This window comes from Macaca fascicularis, chromosome 6 (assembly GCF_037993035.2).
Source record: "Macaca fascicularis isolate 582-1 chromosome 6, T2T-MFA8v1.1".
NCBI classification, from domain to species: Eukaryota; Metazoa; Chordata; class Mammalia; order Primates; family Cercopithecidae; genus Macaca; species Macaca fascicularis.
In genome coordinates, this window is record NC_088380.1 from 145389697 (window position 1) to 145406060 (window position 16364).

At 41.6% G+C, this 16364-nt stretch overlaps 1 protein-coding gene across 10 annotated transcripts in view; it reads left to right on the forward strand.

Moving 5' to 3' along the window:
* The window catches only part of CTNNA1 (catenin alpha 1), a 177061-nt gene that overhangs the window by 131627 nt on the left and 29070 nt on the right, over window positions 1-16364 (forward strand). For all 10 annotated transcript variants that reach the window (XM_045394926.2, XM_005557915.4, XM_045394927.3 and 7 more), the window contains one exon: window positions 14666-14758. In XM_045394926.2, the coding sequence (XP_045250861.1) occupies window positions 14666-14758 (93 nt within the window). The remainder of the gene's footprint in view (window positions 1-14665; window positions 14759-16364) is intronic.

Here is a 16364-nt window from a genome sequence, read left to right on the forward strand (position 1 = left end):
AGTGACAAGGCTTCTCCTCCCCACCACTTTTGTATTACAATGAAACACTTTGAACTAGTCAGTGACTTGTTTTAAGCAAAGGTAAAATATTTCATTGTGAGTGTTAGTTTCTTGACTGCTTCATTTCTTCTCATTCTCTTCTAACTGGATTAAATGTCTGCAGGCCAACTTTGGTTTTAAGGGCCATTTGCCATTTTCCCTGTGGTGTAAGGGAAGTAAGAGTGCTATATGAAAGCTGGGCAGGGCTGATGGTGATAAACCTCTGGCAAGAAAGGAGAGGACCAGACACTGCAGCCTCTGAGAAGTCTGTCAGATGTGTTTGGGTTGAGTGCTCCTCCTAAAATACGGCAATACAGTTCTGATGCTAATCACCAGAAGTTAGTGCAGACCCCGTAGGCTAAGGGCATGGTCCCCAATAAGATTGCCCTCACTTCACATGCCAGCTGCAAGTTCTGGGGTTCCCAGGCCACCTGTACTTCTGACCAGCCAGGTACCAATCTAAGGGGTTCCTATGACCCACCTCAGGTTCAGTAATTCACTAGAATAACTCGTAGAATATTTTATTATACAGGATACTAATCAGGACCAGCCAAATGAAGAGACACATAGGATGGAGTCTGGGAAGATCTCAAATATAGAGCTTCTGTGCCTCTCCCAATGCATCATCCTCTTGTCACATTGGTGTTTTCACCAACCAGAAGCTCCACTGAGTTTCAGTGTTCAGAGTTTTTATTGGGGTTTCATTGTGTAGGCATGATGATCCAATAATAATATGGTTGAACTCAATCTCCAGTCCCCTTCCCTCAAAGCCCCAGTCCTCTAATCACATGGTTGACCCCCTATCCTGAGGAATCTCCTTAGCATAAACTATCAGGGCTTGCCATGCATTAATAACATTCTTCATTACTACTGAAATTTCAAAGATACAGAGGTTTCCTCCCAGAAATCGAGGACAAAGACCAGACAAATTATATAATACCTCCCCATCTTAAAGGTATGTGGAATGCATGATTTTTAGGTAGCTTGATTACACAGGCCACCTTAGCATGCTGCAAAGTCATAAACACCACCTAGAAGAGGTAAGGCAGGGCAGGTTTGTTTCGATCCTTTTTATGGTCATTACCCAGTGATTTACCACTTGTCTTACTGGGTGCTCTTTGCTTTGAGCTTTCCTTTTCCCTGGAGATTGTCTTTTCTGAGTCAAGTTTTTTCTTCTCTGCAGGGAATCTGATTCCATCTCTGCACCAAAGTGAGTGGTCCTTTCTCATAGAATCATAGGTTCTTAGTATGGTGTGTAAATCCCTTTCACTTGTAATCTTTATTGTCATGTAGTCTTTCTTGGATCCTTCAGCAGTGGTAAACTCTCCCTCCAGAGACAGCATATTTAACTGGTAGATTATCTGGCTGTTAGGAGAGGGGAGTCACAATCTCCTTTTTTTTGGAGCCCCTCCTGTCCATATTCTTGCTGATTACACATATGTGAATTAGAGGTACTTTAAACATAAGATAAATGGCCTGGCACGGTGGCAGGATCATGCCTGTAATCGTCGCACTTTGAGAGGCTGAGGTGGGCAGATCACTTGAGGTCAGGAGTTCGAGGCCAGCCTGGCCAACATGGTGAGACCCCATCTCTGCCAAAAATACAAAAATTAGCTGGGCTTGGTGGCGGGTGCCTGCAATCCCAGCTACTCAGGAGGCAAGGCAGGATAATTGCTGGAACCCAGGAGGTGGAGGTTGCAGTCAACCGAGGTTGTGCCACTGCACTGGGCAAGAGTGAGACTCCGTCTCAAAAAAAATAAATAAAATAACAACCACAAAAACAAACAAAAAATCATAAGATACATACGTGAAGGGAAGGGAAAGTAAATCTTGGGACCCCCAAATCACTAAGCTAAAGGGAAAAGTCAATCTGGGAACTGCTTAAGGCAAACCTGCCTCCCATTTGCAAAGTCATTTCTCTGCTCATGGGGATAAACGCATATCTGATTGATTGCTTCCTTTGGAAAGGGAATCAGAAACTCAAAAGAATGAAACTGTTTGTCTCTTATCTACCTATGACCTGGAAAGCCCCTTCCCTACATCAAGTTGTCCAGTCTTTTAGACAGAACCAGTGTATATCTTACATATATTGATTGATGTCTCATGATTCCCTAAAATGTATAAAACCAATCTGTGCCCCAAGCACCTTGGGTACAGGACTTCCTGAGGCTGTGTCACAGGCGCATCCTTAACCTTGGCAAAGTAAACTTTCTAAATTGAGACCTATCTCAGATATTTTGGGTTGACACATACTTACATATTTTCAAGATGTGGTATAGAAAAAGAATATTAAATATGGAAAAAGAATTTAAATAGCTTATTTTTTTTTTTGTTTTTTTGTTGTTGTTGTTTTGTTGTTGTTGTTGTTTTTGAGACAGAGTCTTGCTCTGTCACCCAGGCTGGAGTGCAATGACGTGCTCATTGCAACCTCCGCCTCCCGCCTCCTGGTTTCCAGTGATTCTCTGCCTCAGCCTCTCAAGTTGCTAGGATTTACAGGTGCCTGCCATCACGCCTGGCTGTTTTTGTATTTTTAGAAGAGACAGGGTTTCAGCATGTTGACCAGGCTGGTCTTGAACTCCCAATCTCTTTTTTTTTTTTTTTTTTTTTTTTGAGACGGAGTCTCGCTCTGTCGCCCAGCCCAGGCTGGAGTGCAGTGGCGCGATCTCGGCTCACTGCAAGCTCCGCCTCCCGGGTTCACGCCATTCTCCTGCCTCAGCCTCCCGAGTAGCTGGGACTACAGGCGCCCACAACCGCGCCTGGCTAATTTTTTGTAATTTTTAGTAGAGACGGGGTTTCACCGTGGTCTCGATCTCCTGACCTTGTGATCCGCCCGCCTCGGCCTCCCAAAATTCCCAATCTCGATCAAGTGATTCATCCTCCCAGAATGCTGGGATTACAGGCGTGAGCCACTGTGCCCAGCCCAGTAATAATTTTTTTTATATTGATTGTATGTTGAAATAATTTTTGGTACCTTTTTGCTTTTTTAATGTGCCTACTAAAAAATTTAAAAATTCAGGCCAAGCGCGGTGGCTTAAGCCTGTAATCCCAGCACTTTGGGAGGCTGAGGCAGGCAGATTGCCTGAGGTCAGGAGTTCGAGACCAGCCTTGCCAACATGGTGAAACCATCTGTACTAAGAATACAAAAATTAGCCGGGTGAGGTGTCAGATGCCTGTAATCCCAGCTACTTGGGAGGCTGAGGCAAGAGAATCACTTGAACCCGGTAGGCAGAGGTTGCAGTGAGCAGAGATCGCACCGCTGCCCTCTAGTCTGGGCGACAGAGAGAGACTCTGTCTCAAAATAAATAAATAAATAAAATAAAAATTAAAAATTCTTCTGTGGCTCTTATACTTTTGTTGATCCAGATAATTTCCCTGAGCCTTTCAGAGGCTCATTTTGTCCCAGCTCTCCTCTGAATGCCCTTCACTCAAGGCCAGCCCTCATGGAACACCTGCTCCAGGGTCTAGGGATGAGCGTAGAGCAGTGGAGGCTGTCATCATTCTGGAAGGAGACTGCCCAGTGTATCCCAGGAGTCCTTCAGCCTTTTGGGCAGCAGCCTCACTCTGTGATGCCCATTGAGCTCACAGTTGGTCAGAGTCCCTAGGCTTTCCCTACATAGGTGCTGCTGCTCAGTGTCATCATGTTCATTCCTATCAGTGTGGATGCGGGTAGGTGTTTGGCTCTATGTATGGTTTTGAAACTCACCTAGTATATCACCTTCTTATATTCCATCTCATGTTCTATCTTATCAGGATTGCTGCTGCATTGTTCTACATATTATTGGCTGCCCCCTTCCATTTGTGTCCTTTCTTTAAAATAAAAAAAATACATATATATCTCCTTTCTCCTTTTATCCAACCTGATGTTTTATCTATTTATTTATTTATTTATTTATTTATTTATGAGACGGAGTCTCTCTCTGTCACCCAGGCTGGAATGCAGTGGTGCAATCTCGGCTCACTGCAACCTCCACCTCCCAGATTCAAGTGATTCTCCTGCCTCAGCCTCCTGAGTAGCTGGTATTACAGACACGTGCCACCACGCCCACCTAATTTTTGTATTTTTAGTAGAGATGGGGTTTCAACATGTTGGTCAGGCAGGTCTCGAATACCTGCCCACCTCAGCCTCCCAAAGTGCTGAGATTACAGGCATGAGCCACCGCTCCTGGCCTATTTTTTGTTGTTGTTGTTTTTTGAGACAAAGTCTTCTTCTGTCACCTAGGCTGGAGTGCAGTGGCGTGATCTCTGCTCACTGCAGCTTCCGCCTCACGGTTCCAGCGATTCTCCCTGCCTCAGCCTCCCGAGTAACTGGGATTACAGGCGCCCACCACCCTGCCTGGCTAATTTTTGTAGTTTTTTAGTAGAGATGGGGTTTTGCCATGTTGGCCAGGCTGGTCTCAAAACTCCTGACCTCAGGTGATCCACCTGCCTCAGCCTCCCACAGTGCTAGGATTACAGGTGTGAGCCACCACGCCTGGCCTCTGATGTTTTAAAAATGCTGCCTAAGATTAGGCATAAGATAGCGCCTTTACTTTTCTTTTTTTCCTTTTTTTTTTGAGACAAGAAGTCACTTTGTCACCCAGGCTGGTGGGCAATGACATAGTCACAGCTCACTGAAGCCTTGACCTCCCAAACTCAGATGATCCTCCCACCTCAGCCTCCTGAGTAGCTGGGACCACAGGTGCACCACCATGCCTCACTAATTTTTTTTCATTTTTTGTAGAGATGGAGTTTCACCATGTTGTGCAGGCTATTCTCAAATTCAAGAGATCCTTCCACCTTGGTCTCCCAAAGTGCTGGGATTACAAGTGTGAGCCACTGTGCCTGGTCTACTTAGTTTCTGTGGCCTCCTCCCTAGTGTGCACTGCCATCTCTCACTGGGCTTCTGTAGCAGCCTCATAATTATTATTATTATTATTATTTTCTTGCACTAACCCTGTCCCTCCCCTGACCCACTCATCCTGTGGCTTCTAGGTAAGCCTGGGATAATATTGAAAAATCCAGATTCTCAACCATGGCCTATAAGTTTCCCTGCCTACAACTGTCTTCAGTCCTGTGTCTTCCTTGCTGAATGACTTCTGCCATAGTTGACCAGTTTTCATCTTTGACCATACCTAAACATGTCACCACCTTTGCCCTCTACCCACGTGTCACTTCTGCAGAAAAACTTTCCTGGAACCCTCATTCCCTACATTTCATCCTCTAGCAGTGATTTCTTCATTCTGTCACCAGTTTTACATCCTTTGTAGTGCCTCTTACTATCTGAAACTATTGGATTTGTTTATTTTCTTATTTGTCTGGCCCCACCCCATACACCAAAAAGAATGTAAGTTGTCTGAGGACATGGGCCAAGAATACTACCTAGAACATAGTAGGTGCTCAACAACTACTAGATGAGGGAACCTATTGGTTCTCAAAGTTAATAAACATTAGAGTTGCCCAGGGGCTCAACATTCAGATTCCTGGGCTACCACCCAGCCCCCTCCCTGAGATTCTGATTCAGTGGACTGAAGACTGTACTTTGGAAATGCAGAGCTCTACATTATGACTGATCGTCAGTGTTAGTGGGCTTTGTCTTATTCTGAAGAATCTGTAACATTTGCACAAAAGAGCATCCTAATGCATCTTGCATATACACAATGCACACAAGAGGAATGAACTGGGAAAACTTATGGGATGTGGAGATGATGGGAAAAATTTGGAGATTTTTTTTGAAAAGGTTAACTGACATTGATTTGAGCAGTTTTTTGGGGGGATGGGAGTGGCTAGAATGAAGCTTTCGAAAACCTGTAGCAAACTTCCTATATTTGAGGGAGAAGAAAATTGTAACAAAATTCTTATAACAAGTATTTATAGATTTCTTAGTATGTCCTGGTCACAGTTTTGGACATTAGGAATATAGTAGCGAATACAACAAAAATCCCCACTCACATAAAGATTATCTTGTACTAAATATGTATTTTATATAGTGTATATATTTTTTACAATATAGTAGAAATTGTACTGAGGTGATATGTGAAAGTTGTCCATTTTATCAGCGTTTGAAATGGAAGTTGAACAAAAGCTGTTTCAGTAGCATGTTAATACATGACCAAAACAAATTTGGGGCAGATGTGTTGACTCTTGCTAACTTGGTTTTTGGAAATTTTATCTATTGCTTTAATAGAAATACTTTTCTCTTAGACCTAATAAAATAGTATAAAAAGGTTATGCTTTAATTTGGAGTTTCACATAAAGTTGCTTCAAATATATGAATAGTTCCTGAGTAGTAGTAGGGCTATCACCCACTCAGAAGTGGAAGTGTTTTATGATGCCTTGTATGCATATCACACTATGGAAATAGAACATTCGTTTCAAGAATAAAAACCATATATTGACTATTGAGGTTTTATCAACAGAAGTAAATTCCTCTAGTCCCCCTGTGTATACACAGTGTCAGGGAGTCTGTGTGGTGCTGGCTGCCTGTTGGATCTTTATTATTTTTTGAGATGTGGTTCTTGCTTTTTTGCCCTTGCTGGTCTCGAACTCCTGGCCTCAAGATATCCTCCCTCCTCAGCCTCCCAAGTAGCTAGGACTACAGGCGCACATTACTGTGCCCATTTCTGGGTCCTTATTTTAATAAGAATCTTTCATGATTTCACTTAAAAGCAAACAGCAGAATATTCGCCATGAGACCTCTCTTAACTGTTATTTTCTGAGGGTCTGGCTGGGACCTGTGACTGCCTCATCATACTGCACTTGTCAATGGAATCTGGTAACTCCCTGCGTGGTGTTGAAGCCACTTCTCTTATGTGATGGGTGCATAGATGTTGTGTATCCTCAAGGCCAGTGAGTAGGGGGAGCAGGAGCCAGAGGGCCAGTATTGGTGGGCTGGATGGCTCTTCCCTTTACCATTTTCTTCTGTTCTGGAGTGTAGCATAGCATTGAGGGCATTTCTTTCATCTGTTTATAAAACGGCATGGCCTTTCAAGGCCGTGGTAAGGATAACACCTTTTATACTCGCCCCTTTCTCCCCTATCAAGTTAATGATTTCTTTATGTTGCTCTTCAATTTAAAGCGTACTGAGGTGAAGAATTTATTTGCTGTCAGAAATATTAACCTTTTTGTCAATAACACAGTACCCATGTGTCCTTTTTAATTGCTTCATTCCTTGCCTTCCTCCTTTGGCTATGAGCAGCTTAAACAGCTAAAGAGCATTGTTTTGCCTTTTATTTTGCTCTCTTCTGAGTACATTTTCAATTTTGTAAATTGAGAGAGTGGCATAGGGAAAATGCCATTAATGAAATCCTATAAAAATGATATATTATTCATGTGATATATACAACTGATTGTGTTTCATCTTTTCCCCATTGCTACCAGTAACTTCAGTCCAAAATCCTTTCCCCTCAGCTCCAGACCTTGTATTAAAATGTGGCTGTTATTATAATGAATTTGCTACAATAAGATTCCATTCCATGGACTACCTTGTGAATTAAGAACCAAAAAGTGAATGTAACTGGCATGCTTTTGAGCTGTTACCTATACCTCTACCCCCACTGCCCAACACACACAGTATTTCCCATTATCTGGAACTTCATAGAGTATGGCTTTATTGGTTTGAAATGTATATTTTAACTGCAAATTGAATGATCTGCATTATACCTTTTATTCCATAGTATGCTGATAATGTGTGGTAAAGTGGCCTTGAAAAAGTCTCTGTAAGGAGCATTTGAATTAAACACTGATCTTACATGACTACCTGTGACATCTTGGGTATTTTCTCAGTGCTTCTATATGATACTGTAGGCTGATATTCTGGTAAAAAGTAAATTTTAAATGAAGCTTCAGTTTTCTCAGATTATGGAATGTTTTCATGAGAGAAGTTAGATGTCCTTGGGGAGAATGCTGACCTTGGATTCCAGAAGAATTCTAAGCATGCTAGCTTGATTTTTCTCATATTTTCAAAGGTTTGTAAGTTCAGACCCTTACTTTTGTTTGAGACAAAATTGTCTTACATGTACTATTTTTAACACTTTAACCAAAAATAAGCTTTTTGGGCTGAATTTAACTACCTCGTCAAATTCTGGGATGATCAAGCAAAGGCAGTTGGATGAACCTTCTTCTCAAGGGGCATTAGGATTCTTCTTTTTTCTTGGAACACTGATAGGCATGACTAAAGCAGCACTCTGCCCAACCTTTGCTCTTGATGCAGTTTGGATACAGCTTTTGATACAGTTTGGGTATTTGTCCCTGCCCAAATCTCATGTTGAATTGTAATCTCCAGGACCTGGTGGGAGGTGTTTGCATCTGTCATAGCTGGTGCTGTCTTTGTGATAGTGAGTTTTTCTTACAAGATCTGGTCATTTAAAATTGTGCGGCACCTTCCTCCCCAATCCCCCAACCCCTTCTTTTACTCTTCGTCTTACCATGTGATACGTCTGCTCCTGCCTTTGCCTTGCACCGTGATTGGAAACTTCCTGAGGTCTCCTCAGAAGCAGGTGCTACTGTGCTTTCTGTACAGCCTGCAGAACTGTGAGCCAATTAAACCTCTTTTCTTATAAATTACCCAATCCCAGGTATTTCTTTATAGCAATGCAAGAATGGCCTAATATAACCTTCTTGTTTTCTCATCAGTAGAGCTGATGGATTAATGTTCAGACAGTACCTTTTCTAGCTTTACTTATAAATTATTCACACAGTTAGGTAGACTAGAAATAGAGAACACTAAAAGTGGTTCATATAATACCATGTGAATGGAAATGATTACAAGATCATCTGAGTGGTGATCTGCACCACTGCACTCCAGCCTGTGTGACAGAATGAGACCCTGTCTCAAAAATAAAAAATTGTTATCCTAAAGCTTTACTACGACAAGTCTAGTGTGGATTTCTTTTTATTTGCCCCATTTGGAATTTGTCTTCCCAAGTCTGAAAATAATATTTCATCCCTTCTGAAAAACATTCAGCCATTATCTCTTTCAGCATTGTCTTTCCCATCCTCTCTGTTCTTTCTTTGAAATTCTGGGTAAATAGTAGACTGTCTCAGTTTATCTTGCATATCTCTTAAATTCTTTTGTGGTTTTCACCTTTTCCATAAGATGAAAATATCTTGGTTTTTCTAAAGAATTTCTTCATTTTGACTTTCTAGGTTACTAATTCTCTTTTCAGTAGAGTTTAAGTCAATATTATTTTAAATTTCTGGAAGTGGTAGAAATTACTGCTTTTTTCTTGAACTTCTGGTTTTATCCTTTTCAAATCTGACTAATTATTTTTGAGTGTCTTTTTCCTTATCTGTACTCTTCTGTTAACATAAATATATTTTTAATATTGCATTTTTGATCATTTGAGTATATGCGTTATTATGGATCTGATTACACAGGCGGTGGTTTTGCTTATTCTTGCCCAAGATGGCTCATTTCCTTGTGTACATTCTGTGTGTGTTTTTTGTTTTTGTTTTTTTTTAATTTGTGAGTTCACATTCCTGGAGTTTTGTTGTGGGAATTCTTTGAGGCCTGTGCTTAGCTTACCTTCCTGGCATCTGTTCGGGCGTGTCATCAGCTAATTAGGAGAAAAGATATGATTCCCACGCCTTCTCAGCCGATGAAAAGTTGGAAAAGGTTGTTAGCGGTGACTAGAATTAGTATGGCAGTGAGGAAAATAAGGAGGTATTTGAAGAATTGGTTCAAAATGAGGTAAAATTTTCATTTATATTTGCTTCTGCCGTCTGCTTAGAGGTACTACTAATTCATAACCTCTTAAATGTAAAAGTTTTCTGAACCATATACATAACATAATTTCTATACCTAAACCCCTGCGGAGGGCCAGCTTTTGATTAGAGTTTGGAGTGGGGTATAGGGGCTTTTTCTTCTTTTCCTCCCTAAGCAAATGCTTAGACTGACAAATACCCTACTCTTTCCATGGTGACTTTATTGATCACTCTTAGGGTTGATCACTTACTAGGGTTGTTGCCTTTTGCCTGTTCCAGCTCTGGGCAGTCTCTGATCTGAGTTATCTACCTTGAGAGGACCCTGGCCTTGGCCCATTAAAACCCAAGTTCTCATCATGAAATGGTACCTCCCTATAAAACCCCCCACCCACTGACCAGAGGAAACTCTGTTTTGGGTGATTGCTTACTTCTCTGAAGTTCTCCTTTCTCTTTTCTAGCCTCTGAGAATTTCTCTTAATTTCTCACCTGCTTAGCTCTGCATTAAAAATTGAAAAAGCATTATTAAAGCATAATCTACATACCATAAAATTACTCATTTTCAGTGTACAATTCAGATTTTGTTAAGTTTACAGAACTGTGCAACCATCACCCCACAATCTAGTTGTAGAATTTTTCTATTATCCGTGCATACTTCATTTTTCAGGATTGTAAGATATCTTGTTTCTCCTGATAAGATCACCAACACCTTTAACACCTTTCCCTGGAAATTGGAAAGATGGGGGCTTATCATCATTTCCCCTGTGGGTTTGGAAGTAGTTGTTAAAAACTTATTGAGTGCCTCTGAAATGTTATGACCTGCATTTGGGACTTTTACTTTATGTACGACAAGTTTGTAAAAGTTGAGTTTTTGATTTTTTTGTTATTTTTGACTTTCAGGCATTCAGACCATTTTAAAGAAGAAAACTTGGGTGCTAGCTTGGCCCAGGGGAAGAGATGTATGTTTTGAGCTCTGTTCCTTTGGGCTGCTGCTGCATTGGTGGGTCATTATGTAGACTTAAAAGCTCCCTGTCCCACATCTCTTCTCACTTGCTTATTCCTACAACAGGTATAAGCTGTTATGAGTCGGTCATTAATTTACTATCTAGAACAAAAAGAAATCTTATCTTGTCTTCCTACAAACATTCCAGGATAAGAGGAACTCAGCCAAATAGGAACCCAGGAGCAGTTACTGAAGGAAGTGGGAAACAACTGTGTTGGACTTCAGTAAATCATAAATCTGTGTGTAATAGAGAAAAATAGTCATCATGGTTACAGAAGGAACAAGATTGAAATAAAGTCATAATGGGATTTTTTCCTAAATGAAACTTCACTTAACAAATTTTATGTAAGTAAAGATCATCCATTGTGGAGTAAAGGTAGAGCCTTCCTAAAAGACTGAAAAAGTTGTCTGTCATGTACAGATGTCTAATCTGTTGATCTGACACAGCGGGGCTGTGAGTCATTTCCTCAACAGCTCAGATTTGAGCTTGGGTTTTCCTGAAACCAGCAAAACCCAAGGCCGATTGTTCGCATGTTTTCTGAAACCTGCTCTTCTGCAAGGTCCAAACTTCCACACAGTAGGCATAGATGGTATGAAAGAGGGCTACCTGATCTCAAATAAGTGGTTGTGGTGTCAGTCTTAGCCTACCTCTTCGAATAGTTGGAATCAGAGACATTTTAGTTGCTAATACAAGTAACTGTGGTAGCAAAGATAATAATTTATTTTCCTAACAAATCCAGAGATAACTTCTCACTGTTCTACAAAGTCTTGGCTCTGCTGGGTTCTCTGTGGAAGTTAACTGCTCCAAGTGTTTTCCTTTTCCTTTTCTTTTTATTTATTTATTTTTTTGAGACAGAGTCTCACTCTGTTGTCCAGACTGGAGTGCAGTGGCGCCATCTCATCTCACTTCAACCTCCGCCTCCCGGGTTCAAGCAATTCTCATGCCTCAGCCTCCCAAGTAGCTGGAATTACAGGTGCACGCCACCAGGCTGGGCCAATTTTTTTATTTTTAGTAGAGGCATGGTTTCACTATGTGGCCAGGGCCTGGTATTACAAGCATGAGCCACCACACCTGGCCTCTTTCTTTTTTTGGGACAGGGTCTTGCAGTCATGGCTTGCCGCAGCTTGAACCTTCTGGGCTCAAGCTATTCTCCCAACTCAGCCTTCCAATTAGCTGGGACTCTAGGTGCGTGCCACCACACCCAGCCAACTAAAAGTTTTTTAATGTATAGAGATAGGGTCTTGCTATGTAGCCCAGACTGGTCACAAACTCCTAGCCTCAAGTGATCCTCTTGCCTTGGACTGTGAGCCACTGCACCCAGCTCAGAGTGTTTCTCATTCTAACCTCAGGATCTTCTTTAGTTTCATTGTTAATTGTTACCTCATTCTAGAGCCCCAGATTTTCCACAGAGGCATTTACGAAGCTCCTCTCCTCACCCTCTCCTTTCATTGTAGTCAGGCCTGACACTAGTATGTGAGGTTAGCCTCTCAGAGAGCTGTGGTCATGATGTTGCATTTGCACATTTGTCATTGTTAGAAGTGAGTAGCCCTGTCCCTGGGGGGTGAATTGAAGCTCATTCATCTGGAGAAGACTGTTAGTGACAGGCACTCCTTCCTCCTCCCAGGCCTCCTGAAATAGGCAGTGTGCTCTTATAGAACATTACTGCTTCAACAGTACACCAGAAATATTTTAAAGAACAATAAAGAACAAGTCTTCCATAACCTTTGTTTTGTTAGTGTTTGTAATCATGAAACAGAAAAGATGGTTTAAATAAATCAGCCATTTCAGCCTTAGCCACACACTACCCTCATGTGTCTGATGTAGAGAGTACTTATATAATCTTTTGCTTCTTTTTTTAAAATCTTTTGCTCTTAATTTAAATATTTTTCTGAGTTTTAAGGATTCATAAGATTGAGAATATAGATTGAAATAAGATTGTGCTGGTAGTGACTGTCCTGGATCCAACATTCAACTGGCCTCCCAAATGATGGGAATAGGCAGGGTGCTGGGCACCTCACCAGGGATCTTTGTTAGTCCCAAAATGCTAATTTTTTCAGTGATCATCATCAGATTTTATGTTTGTTGTTCAAAATGTCGTCTTAAGGCAGTGAAGCAATAGAAGTTGTAGATTACTCTTCATGAACACATCTAATTCAAGCTTTCTCCTTCAGTGAATATTTGTTTCTTTTTTTTTTTTTTTTTTTTTGAGACGGAGTCCCACTCTGTCGCCCAGGCTGGAGTGCAGTGGCCAGATCTCAGCTCACTGCAAGCTCTGCCTCCCGGGTTCAGACCATTCTCCTGCCTCAGCCTCCCAAGTAGCTGGGACTACAGGCGCCCGCCACCTCGCCCGGCTAGTTTTTTGTATTTTTTTTTTTTTTAGTAGAGACGAGGTTTCACCATGTTAGCCAGGATGGTCTCGATCTCCTGACCTCGTGATCCGCCCGTCTCGGCCTCCCAAAGTGCTGGGATTACAGGCTTGAGCCACCGCGCCCTGCCAGTTTCCTTTTTTTTAAAGTCATATATTTTACAAAATTTATCTTAGGTCGTATTTTGCAGTGATTTTTTAAGCAAACAAATAGAAATCCCCAGTCATCTCTGTAGATCGTCATCCTGAAAAGAAATGTCTCTTTGCTTGGGTCCGGGTGACAGAGAAGGTGGAACTGTAAGAGTCAGGGAGTGTAATTGTTGCTTCTTTTTGGGACTTTGAAGGACTCGTAAACATCAGAGGTCTGACTTTCCAGTTCCCTTACATTTTTATGTTTAAATTGCATGTTAACTTCTTTTGTTTCTCCTTGTGTTTGGGCATTGCAGGATTCTGATAGTTAGCAGTCTTACAGAAAGCTGATAATCCTTAACCTGTGACACAACAAACAACTGCCATAATAGTGTATAATTTTTCTGATGTGTTTATGTGCTTAAATTGGGTGGAGGAGTAAAAATCAAAGGTTATTGCCATTGCCCTTGTTTACTCTAGCATTTAAATTCCCGGAAAGTGCCTCTGATATTCAACTGCCTACGCCTTTATCATTCATAACTCAGTTTACAGCTGGGGTAAAGATGTGTCTCAGTCAGTACCATGTATTCAGTTGGGCCCAGTTATTGCTGATGGAATTGGCAAGCCTGTTCATTTAGAAATATGGATAAGTGATCACAGCCTTAGCAGTCTCTACATAGTAACATTACAGAGCTTCAGCAAAGGAAGTATGATGCAACCTGAAGGATTGTTCCTGGCTACGTGAGCTGTATCATTGAGATGGCTGGACAGCAAGGTAAAGATTTCGGTTCAAATTAAGCTGCATCAGCCAGGAGAGATTCAAGCTGTCAGTGTTTTTGAGAAGCCAGCTGAAGGGCAGTTTTGCTCTTAACTATGAAACATAACCAGTTGCCTTTTCCACTTTTGATCATGATTGCCTTTGGTCCATCTTGATGTTGTCTTCCTGTTATTTTTTTTTATTTGAAAAATTGCGTGATGTTCAAATAAAATTCATCTTGCCTTAAGTTAAGCATCTATTCCCTGTCAAATGAGAATAGCACCTTAGAGTTTTTTATTTCCTTCCTTCAAGAACACTGGAAAACACATTTTTATCTAAGGATAACAACAGTTCTTCCCTGATGCCCTTGATTCCTCAGCTTTTCTACCTTATTTCCCATACTAGAAGAACCTTTTTCTGAAGTTACTGTTCACGCGGGTTAGAGGCCATGCAAAGCCTGTGAGTTACAGGCCCTGGGATCTTTTTGATGTATGTTATGAGTCTGTATAGTTTGCTTTGTGCGGAGTTAAAAATGTGTCCTCATCTAAGTAAATAATCAGGCTGTGAGAAGGAAGGCACCCTTGGCCCTCTTGTCATCTGTTCCAGAATGGTCAGAGGTAGGGGCCAGGTATGTGTGTTTTCCTTAGTAGTCAAAAGAGAAAAATCTTTAAAGATTATTTTTTATGTTTATAGGTTGCCAACTTGGCCTGTTCCATCTCAAATAATGAAGAAGGTGTAAAGCTTGTTCGAATGTCTGCAAGTCAGTTGGAAGCCCTCTGTCCTCAGGTAAAGTACAGCTGACACTGGTGACAGCATAACCAAATTGAATTTTGATTAGAGTGGAGAGGAGGTTTATTTTGTAAAGTTTTGTTTTGTCTAGGATTTTAGATGGAAGTCTTGGGAACAAATCACTGACACAGAACCCACAGAGTTTAGAATATTTTTTGTTTAACATTAAGTGACATTTGCATTTGAGATTACATGTTACTCCTTGCCCTTCATTGAAAATGCATAGTGGGCTGGGCATGGTGGCTCACGCCTGTAATCCCAGCACTTTGGGATCCCAAAGTAGGTGGGTCTCTTGAGCCCAGGAGTCTGAGACCAGCCTGGGCAAAATAGCAAAACCCCATCTCTTAAAAAAAAATACATACATACATACATAAATACAAAAGTTAGCCCGACATGATGGCATGCATCTGTAGTCCCAGCCACTCAGGAGGCTACAGTGGGAGGCTGGCTTAAGTCTGGGAGGTGAAGGTTGCAGTGAGCCGAGATCACGCCACTGCACTCCAGCCTTGGTAATAGAGTGAGACTTTGTCTTGGGGGGTGGGGGAAGGTATGGTGCCCTTCATTGCTGGAAAATACAGGGTGGCAGTGACCACAGTGTCTCTGAGGGTGAGTTTACACCCTCCTTGAGGGAGGGCCATCTGTGACATCTGACCATCCTGGAACCATGAGAGTTACCCCACACACATTATAGGCATGTGCCACCATGCCCGGCTAATGTATTTACCTGTATTCATTTTAATGGCCAGTATTTCGGTCTTTGTGTTGGAGGAAACCAAATTCACAAGCTAGTGTCTTTATTCTGTAGTGTCATAAAGCAGCCTTACGATGCAGATAGTAACTTAATTTGGCCAGCTTCTGAAGTGAAAGTTCAAGAACTTGTCTCCATTTATAATGGTATATTGGAAGACTGGTGATGAAGCTGCATTACGCATCTGGCGCTCTAGAAAGGCTCTGAAGCATACGTGGCAACGAATGCTTTTTAAGTGCCCAGTGTGTTGCCTGCCTCCTGTGAGGAGAGCTGAGTCCATTTGTCTGGGCTGACGTTCCTTGTCATTCCAGGGGTTTCTAAGGAGTATAAGTGATGGTTCAGTAGAAGAGGTTGCCTCTCCACTTTCCCATGTATAAATTGCTCATGGCATACTCTGAGGACTTACTTCTCTTTACATGTCCTGCCAGAAGGGAGTGGTCACAAATAAAGGAGAGTAAGCAGAGGGACTGGAGTAGTGAAATAGAGATCATAGGTATGAAGTTTCTGTGTTATGTCTGCAACAAATTTTAAAATATTCTGTGACCATTATTTGGCTTTTTCATATAAATAATCCCTGACATTCAAGGTAGGCAACCAAAATAAGTAAAGCTTCTCTTGGTGGTTATTAATCTGGCATTCTCATTGGTACATAGGTTAGCAGGACATTTGTTCTAACACCTAACCATGGGGATTAATTTGCCAATGAGAGTTGCTCTGCCTTAATATTACTGTGATGGACCCATTGTGAATTCATACCATCTGATGGACATTTTCCCAACGTTAGTCCAGTCTTGAAATCTGCCAGTCGTTGACAGCTGCATAGATATTTGCAATGAATCCAATCACCACATCCAG